General features: G+C 46.0%; 2 protein-coding genes across 2 annotated transcripts; one reads left to right on the forward strand and one right to left on the reverse strand.

The window, feature by feature from the left end:
* Positions 1-1,642: 1,642 nt before the first annotated feature.
* On the reverse strand, positions 1,643-8,937 carry atp1b1b (ATPase Na+/K+ transporting subunit beta 1b). The gene is made up of 6 exons (XM_080519817.1): positions 8,766-8,937; positions 5,878-6,006; positions 3,896-4,051; positions 3,631-3,815; positions 3,359-3,442; positions 1,643-3,220 (listed from the first exon to the last, which is right to left on the reverse strand). Exons 1-6 carry the CDS (start codon positions 8,854-8,856, stop codon positions 2,960-2,962), a joined length of 906 nt encoding a protein of 301 aa, XP_080375943.1. The 5' UTR covers positions 8,857-8,937; the 3' UTR covers positions 1,643-2,959.
* An 11,427-nt stretch (positions 8,938-20,364) lies between these two features.
* On the forward strand, positions 20,365-23,041 carry ddrgk1 (DDRGK domain containing 1). Its single transcript, XM_080519816.1, has 8 exons — positions 20,365-20,536; positions 21,085-21,231; positions 21,313-21,452; positions 21,545-21,646; positions 21,894-22,016; positions 22,101-22,139; positions 22,207-22,312; positions 22,392-23,041. The coding sequence occupies exons 1-8, from the start codon at positions 20,449-20,451 to the stop codon at positions 22,550-22,552; spliced, it is 906 nt and encodes a 301-aa protein (XP_080375942.1). The 5' UTR covers positions 20,365-20,448; the 3' UTR covers positions 22,553-23,041.
* Positions 23,042-23,081: the final 40 nt, after the last annotated feature.

Here is a 23,081-nt window from a genome sequence, read left to right on the forward strand (position 1 = left end):
GCTGCAGAAAATTAAACATTTTGGATTCATTTTATTTAGATGTTAAAAATAAATCGCATCTCTTGGCAAAAAAGTTGCACAACAGCTGAAATATAATCGCAAAATCGGTTGAAAACTGCAAAAACTTGCATAATGGTGATGAAAATACTTTTCTAAAATAAGAAAAATTGCAAAAAACATAAAAGTGGTAAATTAAAATGGCGAAAAAAATAACTTCATAAACCCACAATGAAAGGCACAAGGAAAAAGCACGCAAAACAGCTAAATCCATTAAAAATAAGCCAATACAGCCAAAAGGGAAAAGGTTTTCAGAAACAGGTGAAAAGGTCAAAGCAGGTAAAACATATCAAATAACTAAAATGACAAAAAAAAAAAAAAATAAAATAAAATAAAATAAAACAAAGTAAATTTGCAAAACTGGCCAAAACAACTTAAGCATTTAAACATTTACTTATTGGAAACTTGCTTATTGTCCTCATCCAATATGGCGGCCAAGGACGCGGCTGCCTCCAAAATAAGACATTTACATAATAATAAATGTATTATATATTTAATAAATAATACATCTACGTTCCCGATACAGTAAAAATTCAACATTTCTATACATAAATATTTTTTTTCGGAACAGTCTCCATTTTCCTTTTGGGTTTCAAAACAATAAAACATTTGGTCACGTTGCTAAAAAATAACTTACCTGGTCTTCCGTCTGAAGAAGTTTGAAGTTGTTTCTCCCTCAGTTTTACTCTTTCCTTAGGTTTTACTCTTTCCTCAGGTTTTACTCTTAACTCAGGTTTTACTCTTTACTCAGGTTTTACTCGCTTTTACCAGTAAAATACTTTGTTTAGCGTCGCTCCTCATAAGGTAACGTCACTCTCAGTGGTCCTTGTGAAGTCATGTGGTCCTCACCTGTCGGTGATTGCTGCGTTCAAATCTGCTCGGAATTCATAAATTGTTATTATTTTTAATTCTATTTTTCATTTTAAAGTCCAAGTTGAATAAATCTCTCTTCTAATCATCAGTTTCACCAAAATATAACTAAACCTGCACTGATACGTAGTAAAAGTTTAATGTGACTTAAATGACACTAGCAAGTATAATAAATACATTTCTAGATGCATTTAATATTTATTTTGGTGGAAAGTTCTTATCTAATTAAATTAAGTCAATGTTTGGCATCACATGATGTGATATTTTGTCAAGGAATTTGACATTTCTGCAAATTACATGTCTTTATTCTTGTGGAGAGGAAATATGAAGAGGAAGTTATGCTGTATAGTAACTTATCTGAATAAAGATTAAGTTCTTTTCACCTTGTTTTAGATCAATATATTTTATTATTTTACATTCCATTTGAATTTATTGGCTCTTTTGTTTTTTTAAATCAGCTATGTTTAAAATGGCCTCTGTATGTGAGCGGCTGCTGCGTGGCGTCCTCCTGTAATTACAGAGACGTGCGTCTGTAAACGATCCGGCCAGTTCCCGGAGAGCTCAGCAGCCAAAGAGTAACTGGAGTCCTCCACCGGTCAGTCTTCTCTCCAACCCGAGCCAACGTCCCTCCACCCCTCCACCCCTCCTCATGTCTTACCTACAGGTTGAGGAATTGTCCCACACAAGAACCACACCAGAATAAAGATCCGTTATGACTTTATTGGATTTTCTTTTTTTAATCTCTGATTAAATGACAAAAGGTGGATGAACTGATGGAGAGTCGAGTGACGCCGGAACGTTAAGAGCAACGTCAGTGGTCGTGTGACGCCAGAGAGCTCCGTCTGAACCCTTTTATTCTTTTCAAAAAATGCGCGAGGAGTTCAGGGTGGAGTTAAACAACCCGGCTGAATGTTCATTGTACACCAAGACTACATTCATGGCCTAAACACGAATCCAGAGTTGCCCCATTTGACGGTTTGCGAGGCGAGACACCGACTATAGCAGTTTGCAAGATGACTTCCTGTGGAGGAATCGCTTCGGATGAAGACTCTCTTCAACTCACCACTTTGGTATTGCATTTATACATTACAATATTCTGCAAAGAAACAAAATACAACTGCATAAATATAAAATTTCCCACCATGTTTCATGGTTTGACATTCAGAGAGCTACACCAGCAAAACAAAAAACAAACAAACAAAAAAAAGAATGTTTGAAAATGTTGGTTAGCACCACGGTGTCTAACAGGCCGGACACAAATCTACATTCAAGGCAAAAAGAAAACAAATCAGAAGGTAAAAGGCAAAAGAAACCAAAGTAATAAAAACCCCGTCACACGTTGATTTCACAAAAAAAACCAACAATAAAATGTTTTAAAAGAGTCTCCCGTGATCAGACGTAGAAGACGAGTAAAAAGAGGAGAGAAGTTCCCTGGAGTGCAGCCTTTTCCTACACGGAGCGCCGCGTCCGACTGGTTCCATCGCTTAAGGAAATGGGATTCGTGTCACAGAGCAGCGGAAGCGTATAACGAGGAAGGAGGCGGGGAAACGGCGCGGGATTTGTACTTTTGATTATTTCTTTTTTTTAAATCTTTTTATTAGCGGCTACTGAACACTCCAAAAACTATCACGAGGCAGCGGTATGCGGAGAGGAGGGGGGGGGGGGGGGGGACACATCGGAGATGGAATTATTACACTCTACTGTCGTCGATGAACGATGTCCCATGGCTTGTGGAAAAGTGTCTTTAACAGCTGAATAAATATCTTTTATTGGGCTTATTACTATTGTTTTTCCTCTAAATTACACTCTAAGGCTACACGGAGGTGTAGAAGCTAATGATGAAAGGATTACACGTCGGTCCCCGAGCGAGATCGTTTTTCTTCCATTGATTCAATCGAGACTACTGATTGGTTTAACCGCCACGGCCGACCCACCCACATCGACTTTCCTACGACAAACTGGTGTTTCGGGGGGTGGGGGTGGAGGGGGAGGGGAGGGTGGCCAGGCGAAGGCGCTACGGCTCTGACGACGGTCATAAACTGTTGACCTGCAGTTTGATGTCAAAGCGTCCCTGGTAGCGGTCCTTCTCGCTGTAGTCGATGTTCTCGCCGTACACTTTGCACTCGATGCGCAGTTCAGTGTTCTGCGTCAGGTTGGTGAAGTGCAGCGCCACCAGCGGCTGCAGGTAGTGCGGGTGCAGCAGCTTGCCGTAGTACGGGTAGTACTGCATGGGGAAGCCGCCGCCGATGCCGTAGTACTTGATCTCGCCGATTTTGCCTGCGTCTTCCTCTTTCTGCAAGGACAAAGGGGGCGGATTGGTGACCGGGGGGAGGGGGCGTACGCCTCAGAGGCACCCAGTGGTGGCTGGCCAATAGGAAATGTATGGTACAGAAATGGAGGTCACACATCTGTACTGAGAAGGTGTCGGTACCTTGTTGGTGCAGTAGATGGGGATCACGTTGGGTTGCACTTTGGGCTGAGCCTCTTCTGGAATGCTGTCATTGGAAGCCGGAGGCTGAGGGAAGAAGACAGGTTAGATCCAGATCCAAAGGATTCGGTCATGACGGGCAGAGACTCGGACGTCCGTCAGGGCATTGATGATCAATGAGAAGATCCACTGGACCTTCAACCGTCTTGTAAGCAGGAGCCACTAAATGACATTTTAATTCCAGCAACTAAATGTTAGAATAAAAAATAAATCACCTTTGGGCGGAAGTTGACGATCCTGTTGAGCTTGACGATGATGCACGGCTTGCCCTCGTTGAATCCGTAGTGCGGGTCGTCCAGGCCGGAGCACGGCCCCAGCAGGGACCTGGAGAACCGGCAGGCCTTCCGGACGCCGACGTCGCTCTCCAGGTCTCCCCGGTTCTTGTACTCGGCGGGCTCCTCTGCGGAAACCATGGAGGGTTTGAGTTCAGGTGTGGGTTCACTGCCGCAGGCTGAGCGGAGTCGGGATAAGCAAACCCACCTCCACAATCCTCGTACTTCATCTGGTCGCGCTGCTTGTCGTCGTCGTACTTGGCCAGGAATTCCTTCAGGGCCTTGGTGTAAGGCAGGAAGGTCTCCACGTCCGTCAGGCTGAAGGCCACTTCAGACTTGTCGGATCGCGGGGTGTGAGAAAGGCCTGCAAGGGCAAGGCGACAGCAGTGAGACGGCGTCTTCTAAGGTTGGAATTAAAATGTCTTTCACATCGAAACAAGTGTGAAGTTAAAGCTCTGCTGCTGTGTTGGTGGGTCATTTCCCCGCTATGTTTACCAAATAAATCTTAATTTACACAGTCAAACCTGTAGAGGGCAGTGTAACAAGAATCGTGAAAACCAATCAGAGTGGAGCTCCTCCTGAACACGGTGTTAGAATATAGAATGAATAAACACGGATCGGCGACACTTCCGTTCCACATTCATACAGACACAATTTGCAGAAATTGTTTGCAGCTACGTTTACGTGCAAATGCAAGAAATATACCCCGTACGCTTTCTCTGCACCGTCTTACAGTTGTCTATGTGTGTGTAGCACGACTATAGTAAAAAAAGAAATGTATGCTATATTTCTTTGTTGATACAGTACTTCTGATCACCTTTTATGTTCAGTCGATGCAAAAAAGAGAAGTATTTTATCTCCCATCGAAACAGTTTTTAACCATCTTTGGCATTCTGAAATGGCTAATTTGGCGTAAACTGAAACACAAAGTGCAGGTTTGATTGTTGCCGGAGTCGTTCGAGGTGCTGAACACATCCCGCCGCCACGTCAAAACTGAACCACCTCAGAACGCAAAGCTGCACGTTAAGAAGCTCCAGACACGAGGTTCATCGACCCGAAATCCTCGTGTGACGCAACGAGTGTTTGGTCGACCTGGAATGAACACACAGATGAAACCTTTGGTCCGTCAAACACTCGACCTGGTAAACCCTCGCCACAGGAGGGAGGCGGCACATATTGCTCTTATCAAAAACAATCTGAAGGCCTGCTTCCGTCCGTGTAGATGAAGGTCGTACTTTCATTAGCAGCCATCAATGGGCAGAATCGTTTGTGAATCTGAAGAAATGTCTTGACTTTGTCCAACTTCCTGTCTGGCTGCTTGTCGCCTGCGTGAATAAGCGACATGTTGTCCGTCCGCTGATGAACGAGAGCTTTGTGGAGACGCCGACACACTCATGACTCACGTGTCCGCGACCGATTTGACTGAAGCGTCGACCACAACTTCTTCTTTGTCGCTTTGCGACCTCAGACTCTGACATGTCCTCCCCGGGACTACGCCTGGTACGCACAGTGCAGGGAAATGCACGAGTCTATTCATTCTTTTAAATCTATATGCTGTGAAACATTCTGCAGCCAGAGGAAGGAAGATTGATTAAAGGACATCTAGGCCTTGAAAATGTCCTCAAATCATAATAATAAAACCTCCTCTTGGCCATGTGACTCTGGGTTCAGTGTTAAATGATCACCAGAGTCAACTGGACAGTTTATGATGTTCTGGCCCCTGCATGGTTTTTCTGTAAGATTGTACATTGGTGCCGTCGGCATTTCCTCCCTCGAAAAACTGCTGAGTCACATCAGGAAGGTCACCGAGAATGCAGAGTCAGCGCTGGGACATCTGAAACTACACCAAAAAAACAAAAAAAAAAACACTGAGGAATTTAAAACTCTGAGACAGTCGGGAAGGGCCGATGTCACAGTATCCTCCCTGATACACCCCGGTATGAACACACCGCGGTGCATTCAGGGACCTGAGGGAGTCAGCAGTCCCACTCTGCAGAGAAAAGATTGACTCTTTGCTTAGCTTTTATTTTAAAGTATCACCTGCTTTATAAAAGGAAACTGAATTATCTGATCACATTAGTCACCAGGACTCCTCTCCTTTCGTTCTGGTGGATTTCCCTTCTTCCCCTGGTGGGAAGTGGGATCTTCCCAGTTGCCTGTGAAACCATTGTGCTGGGTGTGATTTCGTACCGGGGGGTGCGACTCGGTCCTGCCAGGTGGGCTTGTAGTCGCTCAGGGTGAGCAGCATGGCCTGGATGGTGCCGATGAAGATGCCGGCCAGACATCCGTAGAAGATGATGTAGAAGACCAGGATTTTGACTGTGGAGGAGAAAACACACGTGGAATACGTCAGAACGAGAAAGCAGCGCTCTGTGTGTGTGTGTGTGTGTGTGTGTGTGTGTGTGTGTGTGTGTGTGTGTGTGTGTGTGTGTGTGTGTGTGTGTGTGTGTGTGTGTGTGTGTGTGTGTGTGTGTGTGCATAGAGTCAAGTGGTGGCGGTTTCACAACTCCCAGAAAGGACTCCGCCCCCCCAGTGACAAACTCTGTTATCAGAAGAATACAAGGGCCGGATAAATAAATACCGATGTCGCCGCCACTGGTGAGGTAGAGTTGGTTTAGAGGTCACATGACTGCTATGAGATCTGTGTGTGTGTGTGTGTGCGTGCGTGTGCGTGCGTGCGTGCGTGTGTGTGTAAGGTGTGGCAGGTGATTCTACGTTAAACACAGCTTGTTTGATCAACGGCATAGCCACTAAACCGGCATGTCTCAGGAACTGTGAGCCAGATTAACACACACACACACACTCACACACACACACACATTCACACTCACGCACACTCTTCATGCAAAACAAATCTCAGTTTCCTGTTGTGTTTGGCCCCGTGGGGGGATTTAACCAACTGAACCTTGATCGTCAGCCATTATTCGTCACAAAGCTCGCTGAAATCAGCTTTCAGAGGTTTGCTTTGCCCTGTGGGGGCATTATGTGCTCCGATTATCTCTGATAATACAGATAAACTGCAGCTCCCGACGTCTTGTCTCTCTGCTGGAGGGCGATGAGATGGTTCTCTGTTCAGATTCAAGAGGTTTGCATTTACAAAATAAAGGAAAAGACGACTTCCTGCTAGAATCAGAGCAATATTAATATAGAAAAATATGAAAAGTTAAACTAAATAACAGAAAACAAGTGCATGAATGAAGAACTTAAACCTCAGCAGCACCGAGCCTGCAGACACGTGCTGCTTGTAATTTGACACCAGCTTCGTCTTCCGTTTTAAGTTTACATCCAGTTAACAAAAAGGCCCATTTCAGGATTTCTCTAAACGGGTCTGTTCAACATGAAGTCGTCTTCCTTTCAGACACTGCAGCTCCAAAAGGGTCACCGTCACACACACACACACACACACACACACACACACACACACACACACACACACACACACACACACACACACACACACACACACACACACACACACACACACACACACACACACACACACACACACACACACACACACACACACACACACACACACACACACACACACACACACACACACACACACACGCACACACACACACGCTGACTAAGCGAATACTTCCACGATGGAAGTCACCACTGTGACGTTTCCTTCAAGGTCAAGCACTGAGCTGAGTTTTACTGCGTGTGAATAATAAACCGAACTCGCTGAGGAAACGTTTCAAGCTCTCGCAGCCAATAGGAGTTCAACAAAACTAAATAAAGCACCAAGTTAAAGTTTTACTTGTACTTGCAGGACTTTTCTTTACTGCAAGAGTCAAACTGCAGGTGAGGATCTTTTTTCTCTCCATTTCAGCGTCACACCAGACCGACGTCATCAAACCGAGTTGTTAGACAAAGTCACACAATACAGCTCGGCGTTGACTTGCGAACAGGGCTGAATGTACAGTAAATCATCTTGTCCTCTCAAACTCCCGCTGTCTGACCGATGTGACATTTGGAAAGCAGCAAAGCGGCGAAGCGTCTCACGTCGAGCCTCTCACGGCTCTCCGAGGCGCTGCTGACTCATCGCAAATCAATTTCCAGCTTGACAAATTCTCTTATCTGTGCCGTGACGCAATAAATCAAGCATGGCCTCTGTTCACCTTGAAGCTATACGTTTCCACCCGCTCCTCCTCCTCCTCCTCCTCCTCCTCCCATCCTAATAGTTGGGAGTTTATGCTGCATGAAGCAATGTCACAAGGTCACAGAGGCCTGACGGGATGAGCATGTGACACGTTACTTGACTTAAAGCAAAGATGTGGAAGCGTGCAGGAGGAGCAGGAGTAAAGGGGGGTGGAGGAGGTGAAGGTGGGGGGGGGTCAGGTGGAAAGAGGAGCTTTCATCACGGTACTGCAGGGCACACGCTTCCCAGATACATCAGCAGTTTTTGGATGACCTCAGAAGGACAAAGTGCTGCTCATCAGCAGCAGATGCAGCTGCCCCGGCAGACATCATGTCACACACTCTCACACACACTCCTCGTTTTCTTCACCCAGGTGTTTGAGTCTAGACTGAGAGGAGCGGTGTGACATTGAGAGGAGGTGCAAGGACATGCGCACTGCCGCTGCAGGAGGAGGGAGGGAGGGAGGGAGGGAGGAAGGAGGGAACAGGAGAAGAAAGGTCGAACAAGTTAATCAGTTGTATTGTCCGTTAGATTACACCGACATCCGATCACAGGGAACCCGACACGGATCAATAGTCCCATCTGCCTTTACGCGCAGGCCCTCTACCTCTCACCTTGACTCACCTTGGACTATGATGCATTTTTAACCCTTTAAAAACGCGCATTCCTTTATCCCCCTATACTAAGAGCCAGAGGAACGCCATGAGACGCGTGTCCGTCCTCGGCGGGTCCAGACGGCCAGCGCGCAGCGGCGCGGCTCCGATCTTTACGCACCGCCGCCTCCGCTTCATTCACTCCAAACACACATTCCGCCCCAACTCTTCACCTGGAGGAAAAGTGGGCTTCTAAAGCCAGAAAGTCCGCAGTGATCAGGTGTGTTCCCGCAGCGGAGGGGGACTCTAACAGGTGGTAGAGGAGGAGGGATACTCACTCCAGCTGCTCCCGGTGCGGCCGAGCAGCTCCCCGGTGTCCGAGTTCCACACAAACTTCTTCCACCCTCCGTCGTCTTTATTAGAAGGCATCTTGGATTAACGTCCCCCCTTCCCGCTGATGTCTGCTCCGTCACTCCGTGTGTCTGCGGACTCCCCGTTCCCGACCGTGGCTGTCCGAATCCCTCCCCGTGCGTCGTGAGCGGCACCCGGCTCGCTGCGCGCCCGGACTCCCCGATATAAACGGTGGCTGCGCTCCACGGCTCCGCCCGGAGCCCCCCGACAGGTTACCTCCGGGGGGGCGGGGCAACCGCGGCCAATTACCGAGCGGCGACTGGGCGCGTAGCCGCGACGTCAGGAAGACGGACAGAAAGTCTATAGAAGCAGGGGCGTCCAACCGCCGGCCCGCGGGCCGCGGCCGGTCCGAGGGAGGCGCTCCCTGCGGCCCCCGGTCAGCCTGACCGACCAGCTCACAATTGATCCTTCCAACTTCAGTTGTTTGGTTCAGGACTCAAAGCAGCGGTGCCAAACATCTGGCCGGACCGACAGAGCATCTGGAGCATCTGGAACATCTGCATCTGAAAAACCAAAACAAACCAGAAAGTCACTGAAACGTCTGCAGGATCTGAATATTGAAGACGTTTATCCAATTCAGCTTCACGTATTTGACTAAGGAAAGTAGAGAACATGATTATTATTGAATCATTTATAAAATAAAATGTCATAATTTAAAGAATAGTTTTGCTTATACCCAAAACACTACAAAATAAAGGTTTTGTTAACTTTTTTTATTGTGGGGTTACATTTCTACTCAAAAAATTCAGAGACACATGTTTCTTCTTATTTTCTATCTTTTGTATTCAATTTTTTTCATTGTGAGCTTTAATTATGACTTTATTGTCCTAAATTACATAACCTGCTAATAATTAGAACCTGTTGCCAGCTTGTATAAAAACTAAATAAATAAAGGTTCAATGAACTGTTTGGCTTCTGTTTCATACAATAAACTGATTTATGGAAACCCTCATAAACGTTTGAACAAACTTTATTGAACAGTACAGAGTCACGTTGACTCTTTTACACACAATTAAGTGTTTGCCTTCCAAAATATGTTATTGAGGTTTTCTTTTGCTTTTAAAAAAAAATAATAATAATAACTAAAGTTTTGATCAGTTATCAGAATTCATCTTTCTGTAAAGATTTTAAATCATGTTGTTTCTGGTTTCTTTATTTGGGGTGATCATTTATCTCAAAAATTTAAAAAACAACCACTGGAAAATGTGTTTATTAAGAACTGGTGTTTAAATCAGTTGGTGGATTTGTGATGTATTTGGTTTCGACGATGTATTTCTTGACTGTTCTTCTTTTTGTTCTTTCTTTATGTGGAGAAAATAAGCAGCAATGTCAATTATCACCTTTTTTTTCTCATTAAAAACATGCAGAAATATCATCAATGGAGAAAATCAACAATCCTACAGTTCCTGTTCACATTGTGTTCAAGTTTTCTGTTTAATGTCTTTATTCTGAGTAGTTTTCTGATTGCGTTTTGTTTGGCTTTGCCAGGTTTTAAACGCCAAAAACAGGAGTTTAGCGGAACAGTAACTGAGCAGTCGGCTGAGTGACCTGGACGTAGTGATAACAGTAATTCTAACTTCTTTTTTTCCTCCTCCATAAAGCACTTCAGCCTCTGGGCGTTCTTCACCAGCAGCCAGGTTACAAATGATTCCAGCTTATTTTGTTGTTGTTGTTTTTTTTATCACGAGGCTGTAATGTAATTCGGCATGACAGTTCAGGTTAAGTCGCCGCATGCCGACAATTACCTGGCGACACGCAGTTTACTGCGCTGCAACCTGCAATTGTGAGACGATGCCGGCTCCTCTAAAACAGTCATTAACACACAAACAATGCGATCACTCCACCGGCCCGACGCACCTCGTTCACTGTCTGTTCCCGCTTTAACGTGGTGGGTGTCCTGAGCCCCCCCTCACCCCCCCACCCCTTCACACACATAAACACCACAGGGATAATAAGCTCTTGTTACACAGCATTGCCAAGTGTACACATAGTTGGAACTTGTATATATATCCTGTCGTCTCCAGCATATATCCTCTCTCTCAAGCCGGCCCCTGGGGGTATTTCTGCTACCGGTGCCTCGCCGGGGGAGGTTGTGGTGGGAGGTGGGGGGGGGCAACTTGATGACCCAATTTTCTGTCCGTGCTTAAAATATAACTTGTGTTCTCTGCAGCTCATTTGCATGAAAATTCCTGGTTAAATTAGAAATCTACCCAGAATCGGGAACGGGAGCATGTCAAATCCTTCAACTTTACATTCTTGCCTGGCTCTGCGTGATCCGTGTGTGTGTGTGTGTGTGTGTGTGTGTGTGTGTGTGTGTGTTCATGCATGCGTGTGTGAAATCGCTCTGCAATGTGCTTCTCTTTTTCTTGAGCTGTGTGCATGTGCCTGGATGTAAACATGTGCCGGAGGCTCCGATTGGCCGGCAGCTCTACGCATGGAGGCTGTGACCTCTGGGCGTCGCCCTCAAGGACAAAACGAGTCAAATCGCAGGCGTCGCTCTGACCTCTGGCTCCGTCAAGTTCGAAACAATACGTTGAAAGAACAAATTGTCCTCGTTTTCAGCAGTCTTGGCTTTGCTTTGGGTCATTTGCGTCAATCTTGCAGCAATAACGTGTGCACACGCCACCGAAATGCTCCAGTTTAGCATCTCTGCGTGAAAGTTTTCTAAAAAGAAATCAATTTTTTGAACACTTCAGACTTCTAGAACAAACTTATATTTAGTCTTTTCGGGAGGACTTGTGAAATTATTTAGTTGTTATGCTATTTTCTGTTTTTTTTCCCATTTTGTGTTGAGTTGAATGTTTTTAACAATTAAGAGAAAAGTCTAATTATATGATAAGCGACACTGTGAAAACATAGGAAAACATGTCAAATAAACACCTTTAATGTTTGTTAACCTCTAAAAAAAGCATAAAATAAAGTGGTTTTTGATCCAAACCCATTGACTAAAATCTTTCCTCTTTGAATTTCGAGCCTCTTTCTATTGAATCAAAATGATCATTTTGGCTTTTGCTAATGACGCTGCTGTGGGAAAAGTTGGAAGTTTGTTTTTAACAACATGTGCATGAGAAATAGCACCGTGCACTTGACAATATGAATATTCCTGAATGAGAAATTTCATTATAACTAAATTAGATTAATGCAAAAGAATGTCTTATTATGATGTGTCAAACCATAAGAAAGCTGTTAAACGAGACGTAGGCCAAATCACACATCGTGTGAGACAGATTACACGATTTTCAATCCAGTTTGATTCCAAACCCTCCACAATAAGAGCCCATTGAGTAAAGAAGCGGTGGACCTGGGCGCTGCTTGTCTCGCTGCCGCGTCCGGCTGAGTCAAAGAGGTTAATTCATTAATTCAAATAGCACTTTGGATTATAACGCTCTTAATTCCTTCGCTCGTCTCCAAAGGTTTCTGCAGAGACGCAGGAAGGACAGGAAGGACAGGAACAGGACGTCTCTGCAATAATCTGCCCTGTTAATTAGTCTTTAAAGAGAAGTGCACCGCAGCAATATGCCGTCACTGTTTATCATGAACATAATCATGAACATAAACATAAACATAAAGATGACGCAGCCTCGAGAAAAGTAACGGCCACATAGGAACTGAGGTACAACTTGAGTTTAATGCATCTTAAAATTGTATTTTTGACCTTTTCTAAATTGTTTGACGGTGGAGGTGAGTCACTGAAAAAGTAGTTCTGTCTCCATGGAAACGAGTTAATTTCTTTATATCTTTATCTCATAGATTACTGGGTTAACTACGTATAAACAGCACCCACTAGTGGTCCAGCAGGGAAACAACATCGTTAATGTGTTTCTGCCGTAAGAAATGCAAAACATTTCTCAAAACGCAAACATTATATTAAACACAAACTATTATTAGTCAGAAAAGTTTCCCATGCTAATGAGTTTTGATGTTTGGAGGTTATTTTCATTCCTGAACTCGTCCTTCTTCACGCTTCTAGACCATTATTTTTCTTTTTTAATAGCTGTTAAAGTCGTTGAACAACGTGCAGAAAGACTTCTGACTGTAACCGGAGCGTTTCAATGCTGTTGTCCTGAAAATTTAAAATAAAACTTGTTTAATACGAGATCATCTCTGCCTGCAGCCCAGTGGACGATTAATAACTCAGTTACTGTTTCTGAAAATTTACCAGACGCTTCTGTTTCTGAGATTTCCAAACTCCGCTGTTTATTTGTGCCTGCCGGTTCCTCAGTTGTTCTCCTGTTGGGAGGGAGGAAACATTCCAGTGGTTAACCTTCGACCGGACTCACCTGTTAACGTCCAGGTGACGTCCAGGAAGCCGGTTTAGCCATTAGCAGCCACTTTGTGTTTGTCTCTTCAAATCAGAAATACTTTGCTATAACACTAATAAATATTTCTGATTTTGGAAACAATTACGACGCCTCATTTCACTGTTGTCCCGGTAAAGTAGTGCTACTCAATATTTTCTATCACCACATCATCACTGTAATCAGATAATACAGGTTATATTCTTTTAATGGACATTTTAAACGCTCACAATAATATGAATTTGCAAAAAGATTGCAAGTATATTGTTGTAATTGGGTAGAATTATTCAATTACGGCGATGAATATTTGAAATTTGAATTAAGGTCTTATTAGGATTGCGGAGGAGAAACTCCAGGAGGGTTTTGGACGCTCTTGACCTTGGCCGTGATCTGTCCTGCAGCTGTTTACAGGCGACACAGTGACGGAACGCTGTAGTAGCTAGCGCTGGCTGCAGGACGGCGGCGTGGCATTTCAGCATCCGTCTGACGGAGCGACGGAACTGGACTTGCAGGGTTTTGTTTGCAACCCACATAAAGCAAAAAAAAAAAGAAAAGAAAAAAGACATGAACCACCAACATTATAGTAAGTCGTTGGGTTTGGATTTCCTCTGCTGCTGCATGTTTCTTTTTTTTTTGCACTGGAAATGTCAAGGTCTTCCAAACCAACAGAAAAATGTCCCAAGTAAAGAACAGTAGCTTTTCTCTTTAACTCTTTATACTGCAAATAACTACACGTGGTCACTTACAGCGTTTTCTAATTAAAATTCAACCTTAAAATCCAAACCTTTAAATATTCTTCATTTAAGAGCGCGGAGGATTACAGAGGAGACGATGAACTGCATCGTTCAGTCAATGCAGAGGCCAGATAGAAAGAATATTTCAATGAAATAATCATATTAGGAGGCATTCATGCATAAAACAAGCAGGAAGCAAGAGCATGAAGGGAAATGGTGGAGTTCAGACATTATTTTTTGTAAAGTGAACAGAAAACATGTTGGAAATCAATTTCGGTTTGCGATATTTTGTATGAAAAGGCATTGGAAGTGAACATTTCCACACTTTGTTTTTCAAAACAGAGGATAAAATGTTGAGTTTTAGTTGTTTTTGTAACAAACTGCAGCCGTGCTTATAGAATGTGTGAAGTCCTTCTGGGTGCGAAGCCAAGGCCGCGACATAATGATGCCTAGGGGTCAATAATTGACAGAGGATCATAATGGAAAGTTTAAATGTCCTCTCTCTCTGGTTAATGTGTGGTGGAAACTTGTGAGAAGAGTTTGTGTTTCATTACGGCCGGGACCTCGGCTTCTTCTTCTTCTTCTCCTGCACGTGGAATAAAAAAACAAAAGGGCTGAATTCGACTGCAACCAGAGGTTAAAGTGCAATACTGTGGAACATTAATTACAACAACGATTTGTGAATATAAATACTTGAAAAGGCACAATCATGATAAAGTCGTCAAAAAGAGGCTCCGTTTGGTCTCCTACGCTGAAACATTTGAAGAGTTTAATCCCACTTTTCAATATTTCGACATTTTAACAGTCATTCAAACACACAGCATCACATGAAGAACCTGAACAATACCAGTGTAAAAGATCAAAATCACACGTATTAATGTATTTATTGTTTAAGATTACAGGACAGGGATCCTGATTTACTCAGATCCTTTGTTGGATGACATTGTTTTGACCTGCAAGCTGCGTTTATTCAGACGCAAACATTTCTAAAAGTCGTATCTCGACCCATGAAGGAATATAAAAACGTTAAATGCAGATGTTGAGGGAGAAAATTTCCATTTAAAATCAATTCTAAAGGCAGAAGATGTGAACTATTTGTGATTGTTGTGGTTGTAAGAGTAAAACCAAGCGATGCAGCAAACAGAGAACCCTGACGTCCAACCCCGCCACGGGCAGGAAGTGACGTCACGACGGAGGGATGGCGGGATGGCGGGATGACGGTTGACCTGCTTGCGTTTCGCACGGACCTCGGCGGCCCTGCCGTCACACCGACCCGGAGGCGAAACGCGACGCAGCAACGTCGCGTCTGAGAGCAGCTGCTGTCCACCGTGTAACAAACACCAGCCTATTAAACTTTCATTGTTTTTCCCTCTGCCGCCGCCGCCTCTCATTGTCCCCCCCCCCCCGGCTCACGGCTCTGCACATCCCGCTTGCGACACTTCGCCCTGGTTACAAATTAATCAGCATCTGCTTCATATTTAGCTGCTGTTCGCCGCAGTACAAAGTTTAGTGCTCATTCCCTCTAATAATTCATGCGAAGGTTAATATTTGAGCGGGACAGATAACCTGATCTACGGAATTAGACTCCGGCTCTTTGAACCGGGAAGACTTTAGTGGTTGTGAAAGTCCTTCGCGCTCACTCTATGCAGATAACTCTACTTTGAAGGAAACGGGCGGCGTGAGCAGAAGACAGACGAGCGTCAGCAGGAGCTGTGAGTCGAGCGGCAGGGTTCAGCGAGTCCTAGCAGCCGTTCAAACGCCTCTGGTTGCAGGCCCACTTAGGGTTTTGGGTCCATATAGTTTTATTTTGACAGTCACCGTAATAAAAACCACGTTTTCGCAAAAAACTATTAACCCGAATTGCATGAAACTTTAAGGGATGATTTGTCATCATCCAAGGAAGGATCGATGATATTTAGGGACGTTAACGGTGAGTCGTTTACAAATAAATACCAAAAAAATGTCTGATACAAAGCGGATGAGAGCGGCACCTCATGGAGGAGGGCAAAGGAGATCAGGGTCTGTTGCCACGGAGACGCTTCCTGCTCGGTATTTCACACAGGGATGTTGTGACCTGACGGGCTTGTTAGCATTGCAATGGACTAACATGCCAGTGGTGCTAATTTGAAGGTCTGCGCTCTACCGAGTGTAGCTCTAGTTCTCTCTCTCTGTGTGTGTGTGTGTGTGTGTGTGTGGGGGGGGGGGGGGGGGGGGTGTTCATTACAATAACAAAGTAAAACACCTCCAATTGTAGAAGTGTGATGAAAAAGAACAAGCACACTCCGCGCTGGATTCCACTGGCTGTGAGAAGCCCAGGCGACCCACTACACCCACGGTGAGATGTCACTAATGTGAGGAGTCGCCTTTATAATTCCAGTGCCGGTTTCATTTGTTCATTTGTTCAGTGATAAATGACGACGATAACATTTATGGAAGCACTTGAACGTTGACCTCTCTGCCCGGTAACCCGGTGGCTTTGGGAAACACGAAGCGCGGCTGGTTAAAACCCGCTGGGTTTAACTGCAGTGAGACTCCCACATCCCGCTCACGCAGGTGAAGCACCGCGGCCCATATTGGCTGCCGCTGAAAGGCCGGACGCGGGAAACAAAGGAGGCAGTGTGAGTCCACCTGGAGCCACGTCGTCCTTGAAGAACGAGCTGAGGGTAACTCAACACGCCCCGTCGCAGCCGCGCTGACCCGCGGTCGTATAAAACTCACAACCATTAACAGAGCGGACTGATTACGGAACGCCACGCTCTGACGCTCGTTCACACAATCCCCAAATCCTGAAGGCTTCAATCTATTTAACTGAGCCGTGGAGGGACCGAGGCCGACGTCATCAGCTTCTATTGTGACGAAAACAATCCCGTTGTTACGGATCAGCAGACGGCTGCACACAGTGTCAACAGACGGTGTTTAGAGACGACAGTCGGCCTCCAGCCTGCCCTTCAGCTGCTCTTATCTTCCCCCGGCTGCTGCTTCACCTCTCCAACACACAACTCCTCTCTGGCGAGCAGCGCCGCGGCCGACGGCCTCAACGTGGCCTGATCAATGTGAAGCATCAGGCGTGTGTTACGGGTCGCACCGGATACCGGGAGGAGCTTAGTGGTGTCGGGTTAGGTCTGATTTGAAACTGGCCCCCCACGGATTCTAATGGCAGATTTAAAAAAATACAATTAAATAAGTTGTTTTATTTGCTGTACTGCTTCAAAGTATTTCATACAAGCTTGTAGGGATCAACAGTCCATCTAATCTAAATATTGTGAAAACAAGCAAATGCGCCGAAAACACAAAATCCTCATCAAACGCTCCAGTTTGCAACTCGTGTCACTCGTCATCTTATTCTTATTAAATCACATTCAAACTGAAAGAACGCTTTTAGTTTTAAGACCAAATGGTGCAAATGGTGTACAAATAAAGTTGAATTGAATTGAATGACGATTCTAAACAGGTCAGAATAAAGTGAACTTGTAGAGAGACCAACCCCCCCACAGTGCAGACAATAGGATCTCATGAGGGATCATATTTTATACAGACAGTTAATGAGACACCCTCATAGTGCCAACTCAACCGAACCCCCCCATAAAAACACAATAATTCCTCAAACACATAAAAGAAAATTAACAGATGTTGTCTCTCCAGTTCCTCTGTTGGATTATCAAGTACCCCCACCACGCAAACATTTTACAAACAAATATTATAACAAACGCCTGCAGGCCAGGATCACGCAGGGCTAAATTTTGCACAATGGCTTTAGAGGAAGAAGCTTCTGGACGGTTCAGAATGATCCCCCCACGGTGCAAAAGAAACTCATACGAAACACATTGTGCAACTTTTTCTCCCAGGTTGTAGCGCGGTGGAGGTACTGGCTGAAACAGAAATGATTCACTGCAGTATCTCCAGAAGATCCCCCCACAGTGCTAACGGTGCTAACAGAATGGTGCTGTTTGGAGCAGCATGGATGTGTTTGTAGTGATGTCAGACTGCTGTTGCACTGTGGATGTGCTCCTTCATTCACACACACACACACACACACACACACACACACACACACACACACACACACACACACACACACACACACACACACACACACCCTCTTCCTTCAAGGAGTTTCCTAACAAATGAAACAACCCAGTTCCCATATTCCAACACGCACTTCCTGTTTTCTTGAACCTTATAACACTCAGATGTGAGACTCTGGCGGTTGCATCACTTCATGTTGCACCAGAAGAATCCTCCAGCGAGACTCCAGTATGTTTTCACCAGATTACGCGAGGAGATAAAGGAGCAGTTGTGGAAACAGAGCCATTGTCTGCTCCCGCTGTGGTCCGGCTTGTCGGGACCTGGAGGATCGGCGCTGGAGGTTTACGGAAAACGTAACCAGTCTGTTCTCACAGCCTCACCACAAACATTCGGCTCAGCGCAGATTAGTCCCGGGATGCTGGGAATATCTCTTACCCCCCGCTGCTCGGAGTGAACACAAGTAGCTGGATAAAAACAGATGAAACATCCAATAATGTGACAATCTGTTGTGTTTGCTGCACAATAGGGATCCTTCCACCGCCACACATTGTCAATTAAAGCAATAAGTCCTGGACTTCTTAAAGGTGTGTTTGCACTGTGGGGGTGTCTGCCATAGATATAATGCCGCACAGCCCATCAGCGCTCGTGCTAAACATATAGATCCCACGCTAGAAAATCCATAAAAACATTCGTAGCAAATAGGATCTATATGTTTCGCGTGAGCGGGTGACCTCTCCAAGATGGCGGCGCTGTAGGCACGTCACAGGCGGCAAAGGCATCGAGTGCTTTATATCTATGGTGTCTGCCAAGTTCACACTGTTTCCTGGTGGTGATGAGGCCCTGGAACTCCCACTCGTCCTCCTAACGGGGCCCCTGCTTGACGTCGCCCTCTGCAAATGAGTAATTCTGCATAATTTGAGTACGTTTGTCTTGATGTTTGAAGACTTTGTCCTGAGAGACGCCTCATAAACCCGGAGTGTGTAGAGTGAGTGGACTTTCTCCTCTGCAGGAGTCACCTTGTCTCTGAACACTGCGACTCTCCTACTACCGCTTCCTCTTCACCACTACTACACCTGCACTGGCCCCCTTTTCCTCCACGTGGTCCGACCTCTGGAGACTCCCCCCCCCCCCCCGCTGGAGATCACCTGAGCAGTGAACCAGGAAGTCGAGACTGCGGCATGCGTGGTGTCCTTCCAGTGCTCACCTTCAGCGTGCGCCCACATGAGCAGTGTTGTTGGTAGAAACACAACATTTCCAGCGAGCAGCGGGACGGAAAGGCAGCATCACATTGCAGCTCTGGAAGGAGGATGTGTCCTCCAGATGTCACCGATGACGGAAAAGTACCGTCACATCTCACCCACCCCCCTCTCCTCCACCTCCTCCGTGGGGGGAGGGAGAGAGGATTAAATGATTAGCCTCACTTTTTCATTCGCTCCCGTTCTTACGTTCTCGGACCGACGTAAACTGCTGACTGCGGCATTCTCCCAGCTGCACGAAACGGAGAATGAGTTCAGCCGGCTATGTTTAGACACTGTGTTTCATGATGCTCCGGCACAAACACACCAGCGCTGCTTCAGTCCCCTGGTTTCCGTTGTCATCCGTGACCTCTACGACCTCCATGGCCTCCACCGCGCCCTCCAACCCACGACGTTTCAGGTCCTCATCATCTTTTTAAAACAGAGAACTGGACACTCGTCCTGTTTTCTCTCTTTCCGTCAGCATCCTGTCAAACGATAAACACCCAGCTGCAGAGGCCTTTACCACACCGAGTGTCAAACTTTGCTTTTGGTCAAATCAAGGGCAGAAATGACCGAACGTCTTGGTTTATATGAGTATATTTACAAATGTATTAAATGAGTATATTTACAAATGTATTAAAGGTACTATGTGTGCATGTAGCTTCAGTGAGATCATTTATTTTTACTGCTAAATTAAGCTGCTGCAGTGCCACCGCCTCTCTCTGTTGGTTACTATTGAACTATTCTCATGTTTATTGGAAACATTAAAGATCCATGTCCAGTCTGTGAATAGCATCAGCAGCCTTAATTAGGATTTAGCTGTCTGCAATCTGTTTCTGGATGCAGGTAGATTATCAATTCACAAAGTCAATCAAGATTATTAAGCATCTTCCTCGCTCGAATGCATCAAACCAACCAATAAACTTTCCTGTGTAGAATCGGATGATTTGTACTATACCTCCTGTACATGTCGTATCCTCGGTTTGCAGTTGCAAAGGCCTTTTCCGGATAACCTATTTGTTAAAATATTGCATTTTAATCGTTGCTAAATGAGCTGGTTTCTGCAGCCTGAGTCTATCGGTGTGAAGACACACACTGTGCAGACTTGCGTTTCTGCAGCCAGTCTGCCATCGAGTGACCACGACAGTACACTGCAGCCTGTGGGAAAATTGCACTTTGTTGCACTCCGGTCCTGCAGGGGGCGCTGGAGAGCTTCACTGTCGATGCTCCCGGAAGTCGAAGAAGGAGTCCTCTGGAGCAGCAGTCTCAAACTGTAGTTAGAAAATAAAAATCTAACACATTGTCAGCGCAGACATGGACGTTGTGCTGTATCTGACGGCTGCTGCTCTCCTCATCGTCCTCATCGTGTTTGCGGTGAAGCTGCGGAGGAAAACTCAGGAAGGTACGAGCCCCTCCAGCTCACCTAATGCTAGCCGTTAGCATGTTAGCATTGTGGTGTTTTTCTCCAGATTTAGAGTCCCGTCGGGTTTGTACGTTATTTGTTGGAAAAGGCGTAATATTTGAGAAGGTAAAACGATTCAAAATAAGGAGTTAATGGGAACGTTTTTACTAAACTGTTGAATTTATTTGAAGCTACGTCAGCACAGCTGTCAACTACGGGGGCCGGTTAGGACCATTTCAACTTACAGACATGAGGAAATGCAGAAATGGCAAATATTCACAAATAAACTAATTCCAATGAGTTGTCAACCCTACGTAAGTTTACTATATTAGTTGAAGAAATAACTTGCAATTGATTTAACGTTCACCTAGTTCAGTTTTGTGTTCCACCTGCTGTCCTAACGTTTTGGTTTTTTTAAGCACTGACCAATTCAAATTTTTATTCATTCAGTAAAATAGAACCTTAAGCAAACATTCTACTTTTATGCACATTTTGCAAAAGTGTCCCAGCTTTCCTGGACTTGTGACTGGAGTGTTTGGATTTTGCAGGTGATGAGGAGCAGCAGAGGAACGTGGCCCGGGCCGCGGCGCCCCCTCAGCGAGCAGCGGAGGAGCGAGGAGCCGGGATGCCTCGCAGGCGGAGGATGGCTAACGTGATGGCTAACAGGCGGCCGCAGAGGGACGCGGTGGAGCAAGGTAACCCCGACACCTGCACCCTCCACATGGGCGTCTGAGCCGGGCAGCGGGCAGGTCAATAGCGTGTCCTGGTGATTTCAGAGGAGGAGCGTGTGCAGGAGGAGGAGCAGCAGGAGGAGGAAGAGGAGGGGGAGCATCAGAGCTTCCAGCCAACCGCCAAGATCGGAGCCAAGAAGCAGAAGAAGCTGGAGGAGAAGCAGGCCAAGAAGGCCCAGAGAGAGGTTCAAAGCTCCGCCGTCTGTCTGTCTGTCTGTCTGTCTCTCTCTCTGTCTGTCTCTTGTTAAATTGTCTCCTTGATGTGTTTGCTTGTCAGGCGGAGTTGGAGGAGCGTGAGGAGAGGAAGAGGATGCAGGAGCTGAGAGAGCAGGAGAAGCGACAGGAAGAGGAGAAAGAACGAAGGCTGGAGCAGAAGCAGGTCGTCCATCCCATCATTTCTCCTCTTGTTCCACTTGGTGTCCTCCAGCCAGTGTTTCCTGTGCCGTCTCCCGTCTGATCCTTCTTATTTCCCATCCCGTCCGGTCTTGTTTTATCTCCTCTTATTCCACTTCCTGCAGCCCAGGAACACTGGATATTAATGCCGTTGAGATCCACAGAAAGACAACAAAGAAGCATAGATTTGAAAGATTCAAACTAGTTTACTCTGAGACTGTTTGTGTCTGCAGGAGGAGGAGGAGCAACGGGCTAAGGAGGAGCAGGAGAAACGGGAGGAGGAGGAGTACCTGAGGCTCAAAGCCTCCTTCGTGGTGGAGGACCAGGGTGAGGAGGAGCAGCTGTCCGAGGATCAGGTGGGAGTCAGCGGCGCGGTAGCACGTTAGCATGTTAGCATGTAGCCTCCTGCAGCTCGCTGACATTCTCCTTCCTCCTTTCAGTCCCGCAACCTGCTGCAGGAGTTCATCCAGTTCATCGAGGTGAGGCCGAGCCGCCGGGGGCCTCCAGGCTGCGCTCGCAGGGTTTTAACTGTCCTCTGTCCCGCAGAGCTCCAAGGTGGTGCTCCTGGAGGACCTGGCCTCTCACTTCAGCATGAGGACGCAGGACGCCATCTCCAGACTGCAGGACCTGCTGGCCGAAGGCTCCCTCACAGGTGAGCCAGCACTGACCGGGAAGCTGCGGGGAAGCGTAAAAGCACCTCGCTAATGCCGAGCCGCTGTGTGTCGCTGCAGGTGTGATCGACGACAGGGGGAAGTTCATCTCCATCACGCCGCAGGAGCTGGACTCGGTGGCTGCGTTCATCAGACGGCGGGGCCGGGTGTCCATCACGGAGCTGGCTCAGGCCAGCAACTCCCTCATCAACCTGACGCCCGAGAGCCGCAGTGCCGCCTGACACCTGGAGGATCCCGTGTATTTATAACCCCCACCTGGTTTCCGTTTGTGATTTGACACCAGCCTCAACTCACTTTAGTGCTGCGTCATCAAATCGACTCAACAGGTTGAAAAATGCAGCTACGGACTCTTGAGTTTCATGGACCTTTAATTTAATTCCTGACTCCTTCCAGTCGAGGACGGATCACACGATTAAAAGGTTTTGATAAACTGTGCAATCGTCGCTGCTTCTTTAAGATTTGTAGAATTTGAGAAAATCATTTTTTTTAAAAAGCCTTAAAACTTCTCACTTGTATCAGTACATAGTAATTAACGTGGAAGCAAATGAACATGGACATTTAGAATCAATGGGGTTGTCACTACAGAGTCTGCATAATATTGTAATTCAACACCAGCATCACTCTTGAAGCTGTGAAGAGTCTGAATGTTCAAATCTGAACCGACTGGGTTCGGTTTGAATCAGGAATGATATGCACCATGAAGATGTTACTACTAATTTGGCACCAGCATCTTTAATAAAAAAACAAACA

Source organism: Blennius ocellaris, assembly GCF_963422515.1.
Source record: "Blennius ocellaris genome assembly, chromosome: 24".
Lineage (NCBI taxonomy): Eukaryota > Metazoa > Chordata > Actinopteri > Blenniiformes > Blenniidae > Blennius > Blennius ocellaris.